General features: G+C 37.6%; 1 protein-coding gene across 5 annotated transcripts in view; it reads right to left on the reverse strand.

The window, feature by feature from the left end:
* Positions 1-21,869, reverse strand: part of ATMIN7 (HOPM interactor 7) — a 37,771-nt gene that overhangs the window by 6,371 nt on the left and 9,531 nt on the right. For 4 of the 5 annotated variants that reach the window (XM_020663126.2, XM_020663125.2, XM_020663123.2 and 1 more), the window contains exons 5-27: positions 17,204-17,325; positions 17,057-17,115; positions 12,392-12,449; positions 12,220-12,304; positions 11,851-12,096; positions 11,636-11,694; positions 11,445-11,514; positions 11,286-11,354; positions 11,078-11,200; positions 10,858-10,911; positions 10,659-10,747; positions 7,580-7,676; positions 7,366-7,464; positions 7,051-7,260; positions 6,739-6,849; positions 6,463-6,647; positions 5,661-6,287; positions 5,088-5,505; positions 4,562-4,801; positions 4,240-4,363; positions 3,935-4,083; positions 589-942; positions 114-280 (exon numbers count right to left, since the gene is read on the reverse strand). In XM_020663126.2, coding sequence (XP_020518785.1) covers positions 114-280; positions 589-942; positions 3,935-4,083; positions 4,240-4,363; positions 4,562-4,801; positions 5,088-5,505; positions 5,661-6,287; positions 6,463-6,647; positions 6,739-6,849; positions 7,051-7,260; positions 7,366-7,464; positions 7,580-7,676; positions 10,659-10,747; positions 10,858-10,911; positions 11,078-11,200; positions 11,286-11,354; positions 11,445-11,514; positions 11,636-11,694; positions 11,851-12,096; positions 12,220-12,304; positions 12,392-12,449; positions 17,057-17,115; positions 17,204-17,325 — 3,815 coding nt within the window. The remainder of the gene's footprint in view (positions 1-113; positions 281-588; positions 943-3,934; positions 4,084-4,239; positions 4,364-4,561; positions 4,802-5,087; positions 5,506-5,660; positions 6,288-6,462; positions 6,648-6,738; positions 6,850-7,050; positions 7,261-7,365; positions 7,465-7,579; positions 7,677-10,658; positions 10,748-10,857; positions 10,912-11,077; positions 11,201-11,285; positions 11,355-11,444; positions 11,515-11,635; positions 11,695-11,850; positions 12,097-12,219; positions 12,305-12,391; positions 12,450-17,056; positions 17,116-17,203; positions 17,326-21,869) is intronic. The other variant, XM_088854563.1, reaches the window with a different exon arrangement.

Here is a 21,869-nt window from a genome sequence, read left to right on the forward strand (position 1 = left end):
CACAGCCGAGTCACTGAGAATGCCAAGGGCCTGAGTTGAATGTCCAAGCCATGGTTCCTTCCATTGGCTACAATACTAGTTTATCCTGATACACAGGGATTATTATGGATTACCGTATGCTTGATAACAGAGTATCCCAGTCGCTATCCGTGAATTGGTGGCCCCCAACTTCTATCAGATGTACCAGAGCACCCAGCGAGATTGAAACCACAGACTGTTCTGTCTTCTTCGAACAATCTAACAATAGCCCTAGTAATGAAGGCAACAAGAAAGAGACCTCCTGCATCCAAAATGACATCCAAGATTTAAAAGATAGATACATTCCCACACAAAAAGAAAAATGAGAGGAATCCAGCTTCATTCCTTCCGAAAACATAGGTGGAAATATTAAAACCCCTATTGGACAGATTCCACCCATGTACTAGACTGCGTATAGCATAGACACCATACAAACAAATCTCCTTAAATGATCCAGCTTCACACACAACAGTAGTTTAAGATAATTGAACCAAAGACTTCATCAAGTGCAGAGCTAATACAAATGTATGATTGGTTCAAAGCAGGAAATTAATTAATGAGAAATGCTACCTTGTAGAAACTGTTGAAAAGGTTGCAGAGGAGTTGTAGAGAATGAATGCTAGTTTCAGGGAGCCACTCATCACCAGCAGAAAAACCATCTCTTCCAACATGCCTGACATGATCAAAGATGGGAAAGAGAACACGGTGGAAGATGTTCGCCCAGAAGGCAGAGGAGAATTTGTGGCCTCTCTCATTCAGCAAATCAAACAGAACCTCAAGTGCACAGTTTCTGACCTCCACTCTAGGATCAGATGTTAGATCAGACAGGCCCGCCAACATTGGAAACCAATAATGCTCCGTTACATCAAAATTAGGATCCCCACCCACATCAACCGGTTTAAGAGCACCACCTGGGATCAGACCCTGCAACAAACATATCCATATTTAATCAATCATCACCAAGTTACTAAAGAAGGCTACAGTAATTAAAGATCTGTTGAAATCTTGCTTATATCACAATGTATTCAGAAATGAGAAACACAAGCAAAGTACCATATAAACCATGGTGTTGTTAGTACATATACAACATAATGTTTCAAATTTACTGTCTTCCATAAAGTAAATTGGCCGCTCCTATTTCATGCTAAAGCTGAAATGATATGCTCTCAAACAGTGATGCACCAATGCTTGGAAACAGATGCCTTGTCCTTTTTTCCACATACAATACTTCTTAAAAATATGTAAAATACCAAAAATTGGTGCCATGGATGGTTACCCTGCATGACAGCTCTTGCGTAATTCAAAAGCCATGTATTCATACTGAGTCATCAGCAAACAATGGCTCTTACTGCATGAGTATATGAGATTGTTATGATGGTAGGAGATGCCAATACAGTCATTCATTATTAATGATAAGAATAAAAAACCAGTGATGACCAGGGACTTGTTAGCTCTGAATTGTGGGCAGTGCATGTACTAATAATGTCCCACCAACTTTTGTTAAAATCCCATGGAACAAAGAACATGTTTAGTGACTCATTGTCATACAATCTAGCCTACCTGTGAGTTTTAGACAACAGGAAATAGCAAATTGAAGTCGTATCAAATAGTTTTCAACATTTATATTTAAATTTTCATCACTTCTTTGACTTAACTTCTCATGCATCACAGGACACCACCTGTGGGCCACCCTTTTTTCTGGATTTATCCCATTATGTAGGATTATACACAAAGGATCCTTTTTTTTTGGGTAATTTCGTGGGGAAGACAGGCCCCTACCCTTTTTTTCAAGTAGATTAGGAGTTAGCTTTTTGAAGGTGTTAGTGAGGTGGTGTTAGTGGTGGGAATGGACACCACAATGTGGTGACTAGTGTGTGGGGGTGCTACCACCACGACCCCAGCCCCTTTCACACACAGGATCCTTTTATTGCAATCCCTTCAGCCCTATGTCCCCTATTCCCCTATTCCTAGGAGGTGTTCCTTCATTAGCAGGTGTTTTTCAGAACACTCCATCGATTTTGGTGTGGGCAGCAGATGGACACATAGTTCTTGGTCTAGATAGGACTCGAGCATTGCTTCTGTCCATTATTGCCTTAAAATAATAACGTTATTAATGACTGCATGAAACAAAGAAATAACCCCTCAAGTTCCAGATGAGCATTTTTCAACCAAAAAATAAAAAGAGGATTTTGAGTTCCTAAATACCATTCCCATTCTTATGAACCCCAGAACACTCTCACCAGCACCCTACCACAGCCTCCAACTTAACTTCCTGCAACATAGCCACCTCACACCTATGCTTTTAGACTAGTGTTTTCACATTCCTCTTTTTCTCCAGGTTGTCATTACCCCGAATGTTCCACAATAATATCGTCGTGTGAAACATCGTTCTTCGGGGTTCCTCTCCATTCAACTCTCTCCCTTCCAATCACTCGTTTCCCTCTATGGATCTATCACAATTGATATTAGAGAAGATTTTTTACCTGACATTTACCCTTCCCTTTTCCACTTTCCTCTATAGTGTTATACAACTGTATTACTCTCAGCAAATCACCTTCACAGGAGAGATCCATGAGCGAAGGAAGTTCTCGTTCACATGGTTTCTCCTCCTAATACCCAATGTTCTGACAAATCAGAGGATGATGATGACGACTCACTCGAGTTTTCTACATACTGGCCACACCATTCACCAACTGAATTACCATTAGGTACCTCCGCCCAAGGATTAGAATGCAACAGTTTAACCCCAGCCGCATTATCCTCTCCCTCACTGCACCCTTAGATTGTATTCATACTTGACCCCAAAGACTCAGTAAGCCTCATTGATAGGGCATCGTGAACAGCATGGCACCCTTTGTAGACCCTTACAAAAGTTCCCAGAACACATCATTCATGCCCCATCCGTTTTTGTATTCATACTTGACTCCAAAGACTCAGTAAGCCTCATTGATAGGGCATCGTGAACAGCATGGCACCCTTTGTAGACCCTTACAAAAGTTCCCAGAACACATCATTCATGCCCCATCCGTTTTTGTATTCATACTTGACTCCAAAGACTCAGTAAGCCTCATTGATAGGGCATCGTGAACAGCATGGCACCCTTTGTAGACCCTTACAAAAGTTCCCAGAACACATCATTCATGCCCCATCCGTTTATTGTGGGTGTTTTTCTCAACAAAGTATCTCCCTTGCTCTTCATAAGTTTCATCCTTGGCTCTATCACTAGACGGTCTTCCAACATCATTGGAAACTGCCCCATCATTATCCACAACTTCCTCCGAGTCCCTCACACATTGTACTTTTATTTCAATTCACCATGACCTCTACGCAAACCCATCATCATCCCTAATGATCTCGAAGTCCCTCCCAACAATAACTCCAGTTCTAGATACACAGTAAGGCTCATCACAAGGCATATTGTCCACAATACCCTTACCCTTTTCAAAGAAATATAGAAAATCTATATTTCTTGACAGACATAGAAAACAATATTAGAAGACTTGTATAAATTGGTCCCCTACCATATCTATACCAAATATTTTCCACAAATGAAAAAGTACCCCCATAACAGCCATAGATAGAAACTTCATAAAGATAATTCCAGTTCTCATTCCCATCATTTATTAGTCCATTGGGACATTCCGAAAAAGATAATTTAGATTGGACCATCTTCTTAATCCAAGGACCATCTTCTTAGTCCATTGTGGATGTCACAAGACAAGTATGTGATAAATGCCTAGATTTCATAAGCATCCACATGATGATCACTAAACACCAGCAAAATTACCAAAAAAAAGGAAGAAATGCATGAGAATACAGGGAAGGAAAAACAATGGTAACAATTCCAATCTTACAACTTAAAAATATCATGTAGAAAAACAAAACAAGATTTAGCAAAAAGCTTCAGCAAACAGACCTCCGCAAGACGGTCTTCACATATACGAAGAAGAGCAATAGCCTTCAAACTGATCCTTGGGGAACTTTTATTATTAGCAAACCCAATAAGACAATTAACACAGTCCATAAAGCAATCCCCAACCACCTGATCAAAGTGTTCCAGGATAACTGCAATGCATTCACGTTTAGAGTGAGGGAGCGATAAAGTAATAATACAAGAAGAAGATTCCAGAATGGAGTACTTTGAGAAGTTTTATCATACCACGGCCTGTAGATACTCATAGTCATTGACCAAAGTAAGGATAAAATATTCATGTGGCATACCTTGCTCCACATTTTCGAAAGCACTTTCAACAATAGGCTCTATTTCATCATCAGCAGCTGCAGTAAAAATCATAAACACACTTCGCCAGCCAGACTTTATGCTTCCAACCTTAGATTTTATCATCTGGATGGAAACAAGCAGAAACAGATTTACAAATACTCACAGCAATTACTGAAACATGAACAACATCAGTACATCACCATAAATTCCTTTTCATTAGTGATAGCGGATCACCACAATTTGATAATAAATTTGTTGATATAAGAAATTCAATTGAATATGCCTAACTAGCAATAAAGAAAGAGTTCAAAATATACATACTTGGACAATGCAGTCAACAATTAGACTGCGTATAGATTCACTACGGCTATTACGCATGAGAACAACAAAAGGCTTCAAGATGTCATTCTGAAAAGTGAAGTTGGTTAGCTCTGCGCGCTCCAGGTACTTCATACCAAGCTGCCTAAGTGAATCAATAGCATACATCGCGATTTTCTCATCATGGTGGCTTCCAGCAGTAATAAATTGGACAGACAGAACAGACCATATTCGCGCCCATACCTGATTTAGATGCAACATACAAACTTTCCATGATCAAATAAAAGTAATGAAAAATTACTTAAGTCGCCAAGTGCCTCAGTTTGAGATTTGAAAAATGGAAGAAGAGAGAGTTGATCCATGACAACAACACATGGCTTTAAGATCTCATTCTAAAAGAGAACCCAACATTCATGAACAACATAAATATGCATGCATTCATGCATACATTATGTTTGTATGCATGCATGAATACTTTGTGTGTGTGCATCAAGCAAGAAAAATGAAAAATCTAAGGTTGAGTATATACCATCCGTATCCGAGCCATATTATAGTAACTGATTTCAACAAGTTTTTGCAAGCTGAAAACTCGAGCAGGTGTTTGCTTAAGTTCTTCTGCAGATACGCCACATAGGGCTGTAAAAAACTCCACAACTGAATCACTCGGCAACTTCACACTGTTTAGAAATACTTGTTCAGATGGTTTCCCTGCCAACTCTCTAAGAGACAGAAGAACAGAATCTCTTGAGATTTGATTTGAGCCCTGCATTACTGTTGCAGCAATAGATGGGGTTGAAGTGATATATTCCAGCCTTGAAACACATTCCAAAACCGCATTCCATGTGTCCTGTAACGATTCTGTTTCCACATCACACAAAAGGAGCAGAGTCCTCAAAGCCTCTACGTTTTTACTTCGCATATCTTTTGGAGCATGCAAAAAGGTAAATCTGCCAGTACCAATTTGTGGCACACTAGTTATGTCACAGTGTAAATCCAAGACTGATGAAAATGATAAGTTAACAAATGTACCCCAAAACAGGTAGAAACGTGTAATATAAATGACAACTCGAAGTTCAAATGAGCACTAGGAGAACAAACTCACCTCACTAGTGAAGTCAAAAAAGCATAACGCATGGTATCCATTCCAAGAACACGTGCAAGATGTATTCCTGATCTAAATCCCTCCATACAAAGAAGAACTCTTGGTTTATTATCACTATCTTCCATGGTGACAGAAAATGCAGCCAGCAATGGCCATCCCACAGCTTCAAGCATGGGCCTTACAAGTTCAATCTGGTGAGCAGTGTAAAAGACACCTCTTTTACCCCCTTGCTTTTTGAAGAATTCCTGAGTGTGTTTAACAATATTATCACTTTCTTTTTTAGAATCATTAGTCGCTTTCCTTCTAGGAAGAGCCAGATTCAGAATACTGACAAGACGGCCTCTCTCCTCTGATTCGGGCCTAGCTCTGCTGTTTCTGCTTCCACCAATGTCATCATCCTTCATTTTTATTTCCTCCTTGACTATAGAATCATATATCTCCTCTAGCAGCTCCTTTGGAGCACATTCATCTGCATCAGCTACAGTGTTCATGCGTATGAAATCTGATTTAGACATTTTAGGCCACACCATTGGATTGTGCGCATCAGTATTCAACATTATTACAGCATATGCAAGAATATATGCCGTATCTGCATTCTTGAAAAGTCCTGGGTTATCAGCACAGTAACTGCAAATTTTTCACGACAAAAACATTTCATGTAATGAATATGTGACCTATTCTTGAATTAAATAAGAGTGCATAACATAAACAAACTATTGGGTATCAGTTATAATGGTGCTGTGGACTATCAGGTATTAAGCATGCAACGAATACTCCAGATTGTAATCAAGATTGTGCATACCGCTCAGCAAACTTTTCCATGATACGGTCAATCTTCTGTGCTTCCCCGGGAAGTCGAAAGCCTCTAAGGAACTCACGTACTGCGGCATCAAACTTCAGTCCAGAAAATTTCATTGAATCGACATACGCGTGCATGACAGCTAGGGGAAATTCCTCATGTTGACCCAAATAATCACCAATCATTCCCTACAAAAATATAAAAAGTTATGCCTGTTATAGTATCTGGTTCAATGTAATGAAAAAACTGAAGCAATGATAAAAGAAAACAATTCAGCACCTTATCCAAACCAGGAGTATTCCTAAGAAATTGGGCAACAGAAGCAGGGCTGTTCTGAACCAAATTATTTGAAACTAGGTATTCTATGCCCTTCGCAGGTCTCCTGTTGAACTGTATAGGAAAGGAGAAAGAAGATTTAGTCCATAGGATTCCTTCTGATTAAAGAACACTGTAGTGTCAAGAATGCATGCATGGGCATGCGCATGTACACCCACACACACATGCACTTTGAATGCTGAGAAGAGAAACAAAAACAAATAAATAAATAAATCAAGTCAATCTAAAAACCCAATGAATAGGCTTCATGAATACCTCTGAGATAGCAGCTTCCATAGTTGACTTGTGGGCCTTAGCCTTTTCAAAATGACTGGTAACATCATCCCTGCTTTTCATCTCATCTATTTTAGTATCATTTCGTAAGAAAACCTCATCATCTGCGTACGGCAAGCTGCTTGAATGTTCAGTAGATTCTCGACACAACCTCTCCCATTCAACAAGTGATTTTAATACATTTACAAGGCACTGTTGGGACAAATTTTGAATTGCATAAGACATGCATATAAACAATGCCAGAACATCTTCTATGAGGAATCCATTTCTCTGTCAATAACAGCTTGTGGAAGTCACCTGTAATGACGAAGCCTTTGTAGATGTGGTCTGAGATGAAGCAGCGGTGTTTGGATCTGCATGCAAAGTCCCTTGGGCTATCTTTGACAGAGCATTTACCTTCAGCCAGAAACAAAGATAAACAGATGTAACATGTTCATATTAGTGGTTCATCAAAATAAATGAAGCAATCCACCAGATGAATTGCCTCTATGACAAAATGATTATTATTTACCATGCGTTCAAACAGATTAGCTGCCTCCAAATCACAATCATAGTTCACAAATATATCAGCAAGCATCTGAGGATCCTTGCATACCTTCTCCAGCATCCTGCAAGTCATGTTAATTCGTAATACAGAAGGCCAGAAACATTCTACCCCCTGAGACGAGATCACCAGAGAAATGCAAGCATGCCAAGATACATCAAGGTAATGAATAATTAAAAAATCAATTAAGTAAAATATACAAAGGGGTAACATCACATTTGAAAGATACAATAAAAACAAGCATCAGCAAGAACGAGATAACAAAGCACTGGTAAGTTACAGAGTCAACATTATTGTGAAAGTTCATATGGACTAAGCGCTAGTAATATGGGAGTGTCAAAAGCATAAATCTTGCTTCAGGAAATTGCCATGATGTGGAAAAATAACTTTAATATTATGTCAGAGGAGTTCTTGTTAAGAGTGCATAAATACAAGGATTATGACTAGAAGGTAATCAAGGATTTTGTTCTGGATTTACAACTCTCACAGTATACCACAACCCACCAAGTTGATTTAAATTAGAACAGCTTATAACTAACTTTTTGTATGACATATGGGCCGGTAAAACTCATCAGGTTTAAACCATTAACAAGGATCTCAACTTGGTTTATGAGCTCAAAATCAACAAGCACAAGCTTCAATTGGCAACTCTTCTCAGTAATGGATGACCATAACAGGACACAAGTTTATGAACAACTATGCCAAGTTGAATTGCCAAAGACAGTTTAAGGCAGTGTTTGAAATATCGCCGATCCGATCCGTAATCGGGCGATCCGGATCGGGTATCGGTGATACCACTTTGGATCAAGATCCGGAGATCCGGGCGGTTCCATTGTTTTTTTAAAAAAAATTTAATGAAAAATTTCATGTTCACCAGGCTTTTTTGGCACGTCCACCTAACTTTTTCCTTACAAACTACATGGTACAGTAAAACCTGGCCTCTTTTTTCATGTCCACCGTGTCTTTTACACAAATGGCCTTGCCCCTATAGTTTTGTACCACGCGCATGACGACTCAAACATATGCCTTGTGCCATGTCTTTTATACGGTGAAGTGCTCCCTCATCTTTTCGATGTGGGGCAAATGTTTTTTGTACCATGGCATGATGACTCGAGCAAACACCTTGTGCCCTATCTTTTACACAGTGAAGTGCTCCCTCATCTTTTCGATGTGGGGCATATATTTTTTGTCTATTGTATTAACATCCATTGTTAAAATTAAATTAAGCTTTTTGCTATAAAAAATAACCCTTTTATTAGATATTAGGCATTAGGTTATTGGTTAAATAGAGATCAAAAAGAAAAAAACAGTACTAACTTTTAGGATATGAGAACAACAAAAAATGATATTAAGACTAGTTTATTGACCATTAAAAATTACTAGTTTATGGGACATTTTAAGATAAAAAATAACACTTGCCCAAACCACTTTAAAATCTATTTTAAAGTTGCTTTGTCAATTATCCCACATTACAAGTATGATAGTTATATATTTTCTAATTTTATTATAATATAATTACAAATTTACGTTTCTAAATTCTATACTTTTGTAGATTTATTTATTTGTAAGGGTCACACATCTGTTTATTATTAATAAATATACATGGATAACCAAATCTTGTATTTTATTTGTTTATTTATTTACATTATAAATTATATAATGTATTATTTTTATTATAGCTGTAAATAATTTTTAAAAAAATTAGATGATATTATAAGAAAAATTTTAAATTTATTCATACAGGGAAAGAACATCTCAATATTCGCATATTGATGAAAAAATAAAAGTTCTTAATGTAGTGCCCCAATTTCTTATTGGATTCCCAAAAAACAACCTTTATAATGATTTTTAATACTTTTTTTGGACTTTTTTAAGGCCAAATCTGACCGATTCCCGATCTGAAACGCCGATTCACCGATCCGGATAGGTTTTTAGGGTGCCCAATTCAGGGCACCGATCCATTTTTTAAACCACTGGTTTAAGGTGGGGAGTATTGATTGCATGTATTTGTAAAACTCTATATCAGGGGTATAACCTCCAGTCCTAACAGTTTTTAATTAATTATACATATGTAGTTGTGTATTTTATTCATAGTAACCTCCAGTCCTAAAAGTTTTTAATTAAGTATACACATGTAGTTGTGTATTTTATTCATAGTTCGAAGGGCAAGATAAGTGATATTCCCCTAGATATATTTGTATAGGATGTTAGGAACTAAGCCTCCATTAGTCCACTGAATGATTATCGTACACAGGCCATTACAAATTTTGACACCCCTAATTTAGACGCCTACAGTTTATCTCTGCCATTTGGAGCAGTTTATATCAATGTTCCTTCCAAAATCATGAATGCAAATATTCACACAGATCACCACAGAAAATATCCAATCACTTTACATGAGCAGAATAGCAGATAAAAGGTGACCTCTCAATGAAAGAGCTTTAAACAGTGAGAGAAGCGTTCAAAAGGACAAATGAAGTGAATGGCAACATTGTGGAACCATTGTGACACTGGTAAATAATCACAAACGACTGAGCAGCAACTCTGCTTGTCACTCCACTTTCCACCTTCCAATTCTTTATAACAGTATATATTTAAGCTCACATGGATAAATTTCAATAAAGGTTGGTATTGCGCCCACATGTTGTGGATGCTTAAAAGGTGCACAAGCACCTTTAAATGGTTCAGATTGAACCAGCCCCATGAAAGGGCTGAAAATAAATTTTGTTTTTAATTTATATTGTTTAAATTATATTAATTATGAAATTTGGGATTTAGGTTCATTACTATAAGTAGAATTAAATTAAAATTATAAAAAAAATATGTTGAATAAAAAATATTGATCAAAATAAATTCAAAGGTATCTTAGTTATTTTATTTAAAATATTTTAAATCATTTTTATTGAAATCTCAACCAAGAAAGGTGCTTGTGCATCGTTCCATCCATCCACATCATGTGGACGGGATACTTTTCCTCACCAAATGAGGAAAAACATGAAGGGAACAGAAGTGCGTAAAAATTATGATCAGTCAGAAAATACTTTACCTGAGAACACTAGTCCTTTGGTGAAGAGGACTATCAGAGCTATCAAGGGACCGTAAGATTATCAAGGGAAAGAACACTCCAATTTCCCCCTGCCAATGGATTTTTAAGAATTAATGGACACAAAAAACTGTACAAAAAGATAAAATTAAAAAATTCCTTTGCAGCAGATTCGAGATTGACACACGTCATGCCAAATTACCTTTAGACTCTCCCTGAATCGCAGTAAAAGCACAGTGAAGATTCCAGTTGCATACTGTTAAAAGGACAAAACATAGATAAACACTCATAGGGAATGAAGCCTTCAATAAGACCCACAAAATTAAGTTCATTTTTCATGTTACTTTCTAAGCTGCATAGAGATTCAGACTCAAATGAGACATATAATTAGGAAATTTAAGCGAACAGAAAATGGAGCTAACCTGAAATACTGCAGGGGATGAGGAAACTGATGCACGGAGCAAAGCATAAGAAAGATATGCCTTGACAGAATCTATGAAATGGAAGTTCTTCGTAAAAGATTGGCTCACTCCTTCCAATAAGCCCTGCAAGTTAATAAAAGTCATACAGTACAGTCTCCTTCATACATTCTCAATAACCAAAGTATAACACGAAGCAAATGAGAAGAACCTGGAGAAGTTCAAGAGACAAAAGCCGTGTCTTCATAGCAATTTCATCATTCTCTTCCTTCATACCCATCTGCAGATATTACGTATTCCTAGAATTATTTAAAAACATGATCAAGCATGTATCTTCGATAGAAACAAGGGAGACCTAAAGAAATCACACCTTGCAAAGAGTACGAAAAAGCAATAAAGCATCGCGTTGCCCTATACTCATGCTTTCAAGATCAATTCCCCTAAAAGAATAGAAGGCAATAAGATTCATTGAAACTAAAAAGAATACTAGTATGCAAACAGAAAAAATCTCATAACAATGACCAAGAACACAAAGCATTCAATGGTAGAACCTTGTTATACCTTGATATCTTTTTTCCGTCCTCAAGATGAACTGCCTTGTCAAGAACAGCCTCTAGACCCTGGCCGACAGATATAATATTCAGTTATACCTAGCTTAATGACTGGAATTGCATAACAGAGAAGATAAAATAATTTTTGATATACTTATGAACTGAATCTCTTGACATTGACAAACAAAGTTTAATACTACAAGTATGAAAGCAGAATTAGGGAACCTTGATATCAGTACCACCAGCAAGCTGCTGGAGTTCTTCGACAGATAGAAGAGAAGTATCTTTTGATTGGCCCATGGAAAGAGCATCACCCAAAGTACTATTATTTGCATCTTGGTCTTCCATGGAAATTTCTTTTCCTGTGTTTAGGCTGTTATCTGAGGTTTCATTTGGATGCTCAGCACCATCAGATGCAGAAAGAGCAGCTAGGATTCTTTTCTCCGTACTCTGAGAAACAACACTCTGATTCTGGACCAGAAGCATATATACTTTTTTTCGGTTAGCTGTTGGGTTCCAACTTTAAAACACATCCCTGCATATCAAAATGGTAGAGAATGCTAGACAGAATGTTCGAGATATGCGATCATATACCTGATCAGATTCCATTCTTCTAAAAATGATGCTGATCATCTGGGTCAACATTGCCTTTGATGTTGCTTGATTTATAGGGCTCTTGCTACAAAATAAAAGATTTACCTTCTTCACATTTGATCAATGTGTGCATGAACCTAACTTTTATTGCATAAAATAAACCATCCAATACCTGTTAAGAGCTATATTATAACATACTCTGATCACACCCAACAGGCATTCCCCATGAACTGCAAGCAAAGAAAGAGATATATAAGTAGCTCATATGTACCACAGACTATAGAGTTTGTTGCCATATTGCACCTCAACAATAAGCATAACAACACTTAGTTCTAAATTTGCTATGATATATTGCCCACCATCACCAGTAACCATATCATGCATTGAATTGATACACATACAACCAAAAGCATCACTATAAAAAGTAATTGCATTATATATGACATCAGAGTGAGTTTGAATCATGTATACTTAAAGTCAAAAGATATTCTCCTCCCGACGAAGTAGAATGCGCATTTATTTCCTCCGGTAAAACCTCACCTAGAATTAACCCAAATTTTTGGAATCTTCAACCCAAAGATTGATCTCAAGAAAAAGAAGAATTTCCAACTGTACCCTCTATGCACTTGAAAAAACTAATGTCTCGAGATTGAATAGAGTAGGGCTGAGAATTTACCCGATCCGAATCCGAAACCAGGAATTCGGATCCTCTTCGGATCTGGGTATGGATTCGGACCCAAATTTTAGATCCAAATAAAAATCCGGATCGGATGCAAGTGCAGGTGGATCCAATCCGGATCCGACCCAGTTTTTAAAAATAATATAATTTATATTATATATACATATATAAGTTATAATTTATATAATCAAATATAATATAATATATAACACTTTTAAATTTTAGAAGATTTATGCCCCACCATATATTAATTGAAGATGAACGGGGGGATCTCCTCTCTCTCTAAACAAAATACACACTTAGCTACTTAGGGTTTCTACCAGCCCATTCTCTGTTGCCGCTCCATCGCCATGAATACCCTCTTCCTTGTATAACTCCATTCCATTTCAGGAATAAGAAAAAAAACAAGTCTCTCCAAAATGATTTGTACACATATGGCCATGAAAGATAGCATGAGATAGTGCCCCATGAATAACCCCTTACTTGCACAACACTCATCTCCAGCACAGTGAAAGAACAGAAAGTGACACATGGTAGGGTGAAGCAAATGCCTCTGGTTTTTTGACATGAAAGAAGAGCACAAAGGACTTGCCGCAATAATGGAGTTGTTGAGGGGATTTCGTAGAGTTCTCAAGCCAAATTAACCGGTTTTTTGCCTTAGGATTCTAGGGTTTCTGTGCTTCATGGTGCATGTTTCTTTGGACTTCTTTATCTTGATATCAGTGTCTTTAATGGGGGTTTCTTGTTGGGAAGGCAGCAAAGGTATCTGAGATACAATGCTCAAAAATATTTGCCTAAGAAAGAGAGGATTGATTTCATGGAGGTGGAGAAGAGTGGGTGCAGTGTTTCAAAAGCGCTAAGCGGCCGCCCAGTGCCTAGGCACGCGCCCAAAACCTGGGCGGCCCAGTTGAAAAAAAAAAATTGATGACTGATAATGATTAATCCATAGGAATTTTAATAATCCATAAGACCATAATCCATAAGCAATTTGATAATCCATAAGACCATAATCCCAATTAAAAAAAAAAAGATTAGAAATCCAAAAGAGAATTTTGATAATCCATAAGAGCATAATCTATATTTTCATACAATGCTAAAACAGTAAAACTATACAAGCATACACTGATAATCTGATACATTGTTGACTGTACGTACAAAAGTTAGATAGTAGAACTAGAAACTAGAAAGTAGAAACTAAAAATAAGAAAAAGAAAATATATAGAAATTCAAAAAATATACATTTTAGGACACAAATAGTTTTTTTTTTAAGAAGGTTAACATTGTATTACTGCGTATGAAGTGTTCAAGAGAGAGAGGGCGAAATTCACCCCCAAGGGGATGGACTGGAATGTATCATGTACAAAAAGGGCTTATAAGACCGCCTAACGTAAAAATTACATGAAGCTTTCAAAAAATCCAAAAAATGAGGGGGCTATGGAAAGCATGTGAGTGGCTATGGAGGCGAGCTGAACCGAAGGTCTAGGACACAATAGTTAACACTCAACACAACAGTCAACATTCAACACCAAGAGTCTTTAGTCGTCATCATCATCATCGTCATCAGAAAGAATAGGGTAAGCTTCGTCATATGCACCAGATTCGAGACCATCATCATCAGAGTCGTCTCCCTCTTCAATATAACGCTCGTCCTCCTCTGTTTCTTCTGAATCTGCCTCTTCCCCCTCTTCTTCTTCTGCCTCCCTCTTACTAGTATGTGCAGATGAGGTCCTAGGAGTTTTGGCTGCTCTACCCTTTTCTATCTTTCTGTGCTTCTCTTAACTCAAATATTGTATAATTTCTTCCCTGGTAGCCTCAAGAACATTTTTACATGGGGCAACATCTCCTTTAATACCAGTAAGGCATTTTTTAAACCGATAAATGCCCCCATTAGTATCATTTCCATAATAATTATATTTAATACAATTTTTATCATTTAGATTTGGGTTATAACCATACTTCCAACCCGGATCACCACTTCTAGAAGAACCTGGAGAAGATATTTCTATAGAACATGGCTCATTTTCTTCATTTTCTGATTCTTTTAAATTCAAAAGTTGACTAATCTCATCCCGAATAGCTTCAGCAACCTTTTTACAAGAAACAACATTCCCTTTAATACCAACAAGTTGTTTCTTGAATCGATTAACACCCCATTGGTATCTTTTTCACAAAAATTACACCTTATACAACTTTTATCGTTTGGTTTTGGGTTATAACCATACTTCCAACCCGGATCACTTCTTCTAAAAGCAGCAGAAATAGATCTACTCAAATGACAAGGACTTTGTTCCTGTTTTTGTTTTACAGAATTCATATATTGCTTAATCTCCTCTCGGATAGTTTCAGGAACATTTTTACAAAAGGCAACATCCTCCTTAAAACCGACAAGATGTTTCTTAAACCAGTTTATGCCCCCATTTGTATCTTTTTCACAAAAATTGCATCCAATGCAATTTTTGTCATTTGGATTCGAGTTATATCTATATTTTCAACCTGGATCTCCACTTCGACTAGATCCTGAAGAAGACATTTCAAAATAAAACAAGCAATCTAAAAAATAAAGTTTTGCACTTACTTTGATTGCTCGAACTCCAAACTCCCACATCTGAGATGTTTTATGGTGCTAAAACAATCAAAACACCCTCTAATAGGATTATAAAACTCCAAAAATAAATCAAATCTACCTGGGTGATGTTTGGATCTGTTTTTCATAACTTTGAGAAACACTTTGATCCAATGAAAGTCACAAAATATAGTTTTCTTGAGGTTTCTTTCTCTCTAAAATGGGTTCTTGTGGGTTTAGGTTACGTACTAAGCGGCCGCCCAGGGACTGCTGCCCAATTTGGCCGCCCAGGCCTGGGGACCGCTTAAACGCTGGCGATCCACTTTTTTTAACAATGAGTGGGTGTGATTTGTATGATGGGTCTTGCGTTTGGGATGAGTCTTTACCTCTGTATCAGTCGAGGGTTGCCCTTTCATCGATGATGGGTTTCGCTACTCTAAGAATGGGAGGCCCGATAACCTCTATACCAAGTGGAGATGGCAACCCCATGCCTATAACATACCCATGTCTCTCTCTCTCTCTCTCTCTCTCTCTCTCACCCATTGCTCAATTCTCTCTCTCCTCACACCCCACATTCATCTCTTTCCCTCTCTACCAACTGACCGACTTCTCTCTCTCCTCCCTCTCTCTCTCTTTCCACACCCACTCATTTTTGCCTGACATGGGAGCAAGTATGTGTTTTTTTTTTTTTTTTCAGATTTCTGTTGGTGGATGAGAAAAAAATGTATTCAAACAATTCAATAACATCTCTCTTTTTTTCCCATTTTTTTGTTTCTATCAGCACAATTAGGTGCCTTTCATATTCATGAAAATTTACTTTTGGGATTCATGTGTATTGTTCTTTGCAATGGCAATAAAATTTCTGTTTCTAAATTCGGGCATTTTCGTAAGCCTTTTCTTGTTATTGAACAATTATTTTCATAATTATCACTAATAAGTGCTGATATATATAATTCATTAGGGCGTGTGGAAATTACAAACTTCAATTCAAAGGGAAGTAAATCCGGATCCAGATTCAGATCTTATATAAAATTTCGGATTTGGATCCGGATCCGATGTATACTATTCGGATCCAGATCCAGATCTAGGTGGATCCGAACCAGATCAGGAAAATTCTCACCCCTAGAATAGAGACCATCCAATTTTTAGATGGAGAGATATAAGTGTTAAAAAACTTAAATTTTATTTCTTATTTATTTTTATTTTTTACTGAAAATAAGCATCTAGTAATTCTTAAGTGGTTCCCAAAATTTCGGATCGAAAAGATCCAAGTATGTCTTCTGACCAAAGGATTAGAAATACGTGCCCATACTTAAATGCAACTCCATATTGATAAAAAAGAAAGCCTACAACAACATCGAGACAAAAGCAAAATCCATAAAAAGATCTTGCTGACTTTTAAAAAGGCAATTTACTGATAGCTTTCCTCTTGTAAGACCCTTGAGGTGAGAAAAACATAGAGGTCAGGCGTACGGGAACAGTGAGACTTGATCATGGACATACAATAGGATTCAATGAGCTGCCTTCATGGGCAATACAAGACAAAGAAACCAGGGGCATATAGAAGACAAAAATGTTGATTGTTGACTGCATACCTCTAAATTTTGTTGATGCAACAGCAGTTAGAAGAACCTTTAACACTTGCAAAACAGTACTGCAGTTCCCAACACATTTCACAAAAATTAGAAAAATTGATGACCTGGACGCGTAGAACATGGAATAAACAAGGATGAAATTCATACCTATCAGAAGAAGAATTGTCAATGCAACCACACACTGTGTTGAGGATATCAGTAAATAGTGGAGAACTTTTACCCCCCTCTAAACCAGGATCACCTTCCAAATGATCATAAGCAATGAGTTTCTGCAGTGAAATACATCAAAATACATTTAGCCACAATTAGAGCCAAAAAGTGTTGCTGAAATGTTCATAAACATAATTGCATAAAATATGTGTCACTGACATGTTCATAGAAAACTACTCCTTTACTACAGAATCAAGTAGATTGAGCTGCAAAAAAGGCAGTGAAACATCTACCAGCGTTATTATCTAACCAAGAACCACATTTGGAAACAAAATACCACAGTGGATAATGGGGGGAAAGGGAGGACTCAGTTACCAATTCTACCCATCGAGGTGTCCCCATATCTTTAATATGTTTTTCCTCCTATCTGTCTACACATCTATTAACCACACATTTTGTCTAGTGTTAATCAGTTTACCCATTAGATGGTTGGTTTATCTAATTGTCTATACGTATATCTATCTATCAGTGCATGTTTGTTGTCAACTAGTTTGTGTATATCTATTTGTGTTTGTCTTGTTGACAATTAGGTGGGTGAGACGAGGGTTGAGTAACATCGTTGCGGAGGAATAAATAAAAATTGATGAAGGATGGGAGAATCTTCCTGTTTTCAATCACGCTACGGCGCTGTCTCAAGATAATATTTTGCCCCCTTACTGATGTATATTATTGTGCAAAATGGTGAACCTGGCAAATTAGTCCTCGGGATATATGAAAACAAACAATCTTTTTAATGCAATTTAAAAGAGAGAAAGAGAGCACAAATTTTAGAAAGAGAAATCAGTAACAAAATTTAGAGAGAGAAGCTATGAGAGAGAAAACGGGTCAGAAGAATGTGTTTTAAAATGGTAAAAACAGACCCTATTTCTAGAGTATAAGGTATCGTTTCAAGTGAACAGTAATGACTATTCATTATGCAAAGTGACTGTTAGGAACCCAACAGTCACGGTCATAAACTGCTAAAACCGCCGCTCCAACAGTCAAAAATTGCCACAACTGCAGCGCCTAATCCAACACCTAGGAATATACCTGTTGCGCGCATGCACGCCGTCTGATATGCTGGTAAATGAGTCCATACCGCATCTCATAAAAAGAGAGCGAGTCGCGAGCCCAACCTGCACCCTTGCACAAGCTAAGGACGCCTTTGCGCCGATGCCAGCATGCAAAGCGCAAAGTTTGCCCCAAGTGCCCTTGTGTCCATGAATACGTTGCATGCTTCACGTGCTCTGTACATGCATCCATACACTCTCTTTTGTTCCACGAACATAAGGCTGGAGAGTGTTTCTATATAAATGCGACTCATTCTTAACTCTATTCTTCAATGTAGAATTAAAAAACCACGACTTTCTCTCTCTTTATTAAAAACTTCAAAAATTGTTATTTAAAAGTATATTATTTTGAAATACTAACTAGTACTTTTAAAACCAAAAATATTAACATTTCCTCCACTATTTTAAAATAATATGAAAAATGTAGGCAACCATGTATTATTTGCATACCATGAAGGTATATCCGATTTGAAGTTTGAACCTTCACTTAAAATATGCACTACAAATTCCATAAAGTTTCATAGTAGTGTATAACTTTGAACCACATTCCTTCCAACAGACCAGTAATTCAACCCACAAATAATATGTATCTCTGGTGTCTTTTAGCAAGTAGCACGTTTTGGGCCTTGTGCTTATATCCTGATTTCATAAATACTCTAGGGACGAGTCCCATCTCATAGGAAGCGGCCTCACTTCCATACTTATAGAGGTGTTTCATCAAGAGTGTCCATGTAAAAACATTTCGACGTATAAACAGTCATAGACATCAATAAGAACCTAACTCAGCCTAAAATATAGTCTTGAATTGTTGAAAATTGGGTGGGTGAAACACAGGCAAAGTAATATTGTCGTGGATGAATAAATAAAAACTTATGAAAGATGGACGGACCTTCCGTTTCAGTCACCCTAAGGTGTTATCCCAAGACTATCATGGCTCTCCTTACTGACGTATATCAAAGGGTTCAAAAAGGTGAACAGGGAAAACTAGTCCTCGGGACATCTGAAAACAAAAGATCTCTAATAATCTCGCCATTTTAATGCACTGAAATGACAAACCTTCAAAGTCCTAGAGTTGCCTCAATGTAGAGAGAAAGAGAGCACGAATTTTATAGATAGAAAATCAATACAAAAATTTAGAGAGAGAAAGTATGAGTGCGAAAATGGATAAGAAAATTGTGTGGTAAAAAAGTAAAAACAGACCCTTATTTATAGACTGAAGATGGCTTATCAAGTGAACAGTAGTGACCATTCACAATGCAATGTGAATGGTAGGAACCCAACAGTCACCATCCAATGGTTACAAACTGTTACGTTGCTCCAACAGTCACAAAACCAACACAAACTGCGTGCCTAATCCAACAGCTAGGAGTATAGTTGTTGCGCATATGCATGCCTTCCGACATATGGGTCAACGAGTCTATTTTGTGTCTCATAAAAAGAAAGCAAGCCATGAGTGCAACCCATACCTGTGCATAGGCTAAAGAAGCCCCTGCGCATATGCAAGCGCACAAATTGTGCCTCAAGCGCCCTAGTACCCACGTGTGTGCACGTGCAAGTGCACATCACACGCTTCATGTGCTCGGCACATGCACCCACACTCTCTTCTTTGTTCATGAACATAAGGCTAGAGACTGTTTCCATATAGATGTCTTAACCCTATTCTTCAAGGAGTATACACAAACCTTTGGTATTGACTATTCTGAGACATTTGCACCAGTAGCCAAGCTTAATTTGGTCTGAGTGCTTATATATGTAACAACAAATAAACGATGGAACTTGATGTTAAGAACGCCTTCCTTCATGGTGATCTACAAGAAGAGGTGTATATGGAACAACCACCAGGGTTTGGAACAACCACCAGGGTTTGTTGCTCAGGGGGAGTCAGACAAAGTATGTAAGTTGAGGAAAGCAAGTTATGGACCGAAGCAGTCCCCACGTGCATGATTTGAGAAGTTTAGCGAAATTGTCATGACATATGGATTTTGAAGGAGCCATGTGGATCATTCCATATTTATTTAGAAACAATCTACTGGAATTATTATCTTGGTGGTTTATGTTGATGATATCATTATCACAGGGAGTAATCAAGAAGGAACTAATAAATTGAAGAGTTATCTGCAACGGTATGTTCAGACAAAGGATTTGGGACAGCTAAGTAATTTCTTGGAATTGAGGTAGCCAGGTCCCAATATGGTATAAGTTTTATCTCAAAGGAAACATGTAATAGATTTGTTGACAGAAACAGGGATATTGGGTGCTAAGACAGTTGATACACCTATAAATTCAAGTATTAAACTGTCAAAGGATCATGGTGATTTATTAAAAGACCCTGGTATACCGATGGCTTGTAAGAAAACTTATCTACCTAACAATAACTCGGTCAAACATAGCCTCTATTGTGAGTGTAGTAAGTCAGTTTATGCATTTCCCCAGAACACCACATTGGGAAGCAGTAAGAAGGATTTTGAGATATTTGAAGGGGGCTCCAGGTCGAGGACTCATCTACAAGAAGAACGGCGATTTTGGAATTGATAGCTATTCTGATGCTGATTGGGCAGAATCTCAATCAGATAGAAAATCCACTATAGGCTATTGTACCTTTGTTGGATGAAATTTGGTGACCTACAAAAGCAAGAAACAAAATGTGGTAGCAAGGTTTAGTGTAGAGGCTAAGTATAGCGCAATGGCTCACGCTGCATGTGAGCTAATGTGGTTGAAAACCTTGATGAAGGAAATGGGATTCTTGATTATTGAGCCAATGAAGACGTTCTGTGACAATCAGGCTAGCAGACACATATTGCTAGCAACCCAGTTTTTCATAAGAGAACAAAACATATCAAGGTTGATTTCCATTTTATTCAGGAAAAAGTGACAAGCAAGCAGATAACAACTCCATATGTGAAGTCGATTGATCAATTGGCTGATATATTTACCAAGTCTCTTGATCGTAACCAGACTCGGCAGATTTGTTCCAAGTTGGGCATGGGTGATATCTATGCTCCTGCTTGAGGGGAAGTGCTAAAGATTAAATCATTACATGGTTATGAGTGTTGAATGTAGTATGGGGTATCTTTGTCTTTTTTATAAACTTTAGGACATTAGGTGTTACTAAAGTACTTAAAGGGCATTTATATAATGTTATCATCCAGTTATTAGAAATAATGTTTAAGAGGAACATGTGGGATAGGCAATTAGTCTATGTACCTCTCTCTCTCTCTTCTCCTTCATCTTTTCTCCCCTGTATTTTTTTTCCTCTACTTTTCCCTTTCTCTCTAGTTTTTACTGTTCATGCCACTGTCTACAGCAGTGTTCACAGTACTTTTCACAATGATTAACAAGAGAAACCATAACAGATAAGTTAGGCAAGCATGTAAGCCAACAACGAAGGGATCATATCCTCTGCAAGTAATACCATGGGGATAAACTCATAAGAGGATACCACGAGAGTGAAATCCGTGTCCACATCCTATCGAACAAGGGTATCGGCCTCTTTGCAGGCTTCTTGGGAAACAAGGTACAAAGACCACCCCCCAAATCTAACAAATGATAGCCAT

This window comes from Amborella trichopoda, chromosome 12, assembly GCF_054954075.1.
Source record: "Amborella trichopoda isolate Santa Cruz 75 chromosome 12, AtrichopodaSantaCruz75HAP2 v2.0, whole genome shotgun sequence".
Taxonomy (NCBI): Eukaryota; Viridiplantae; Streptophyta; class Magnoliopsida; order Amborellales; family Amborellaceae; genus Amborella; species Amborella trichopoda.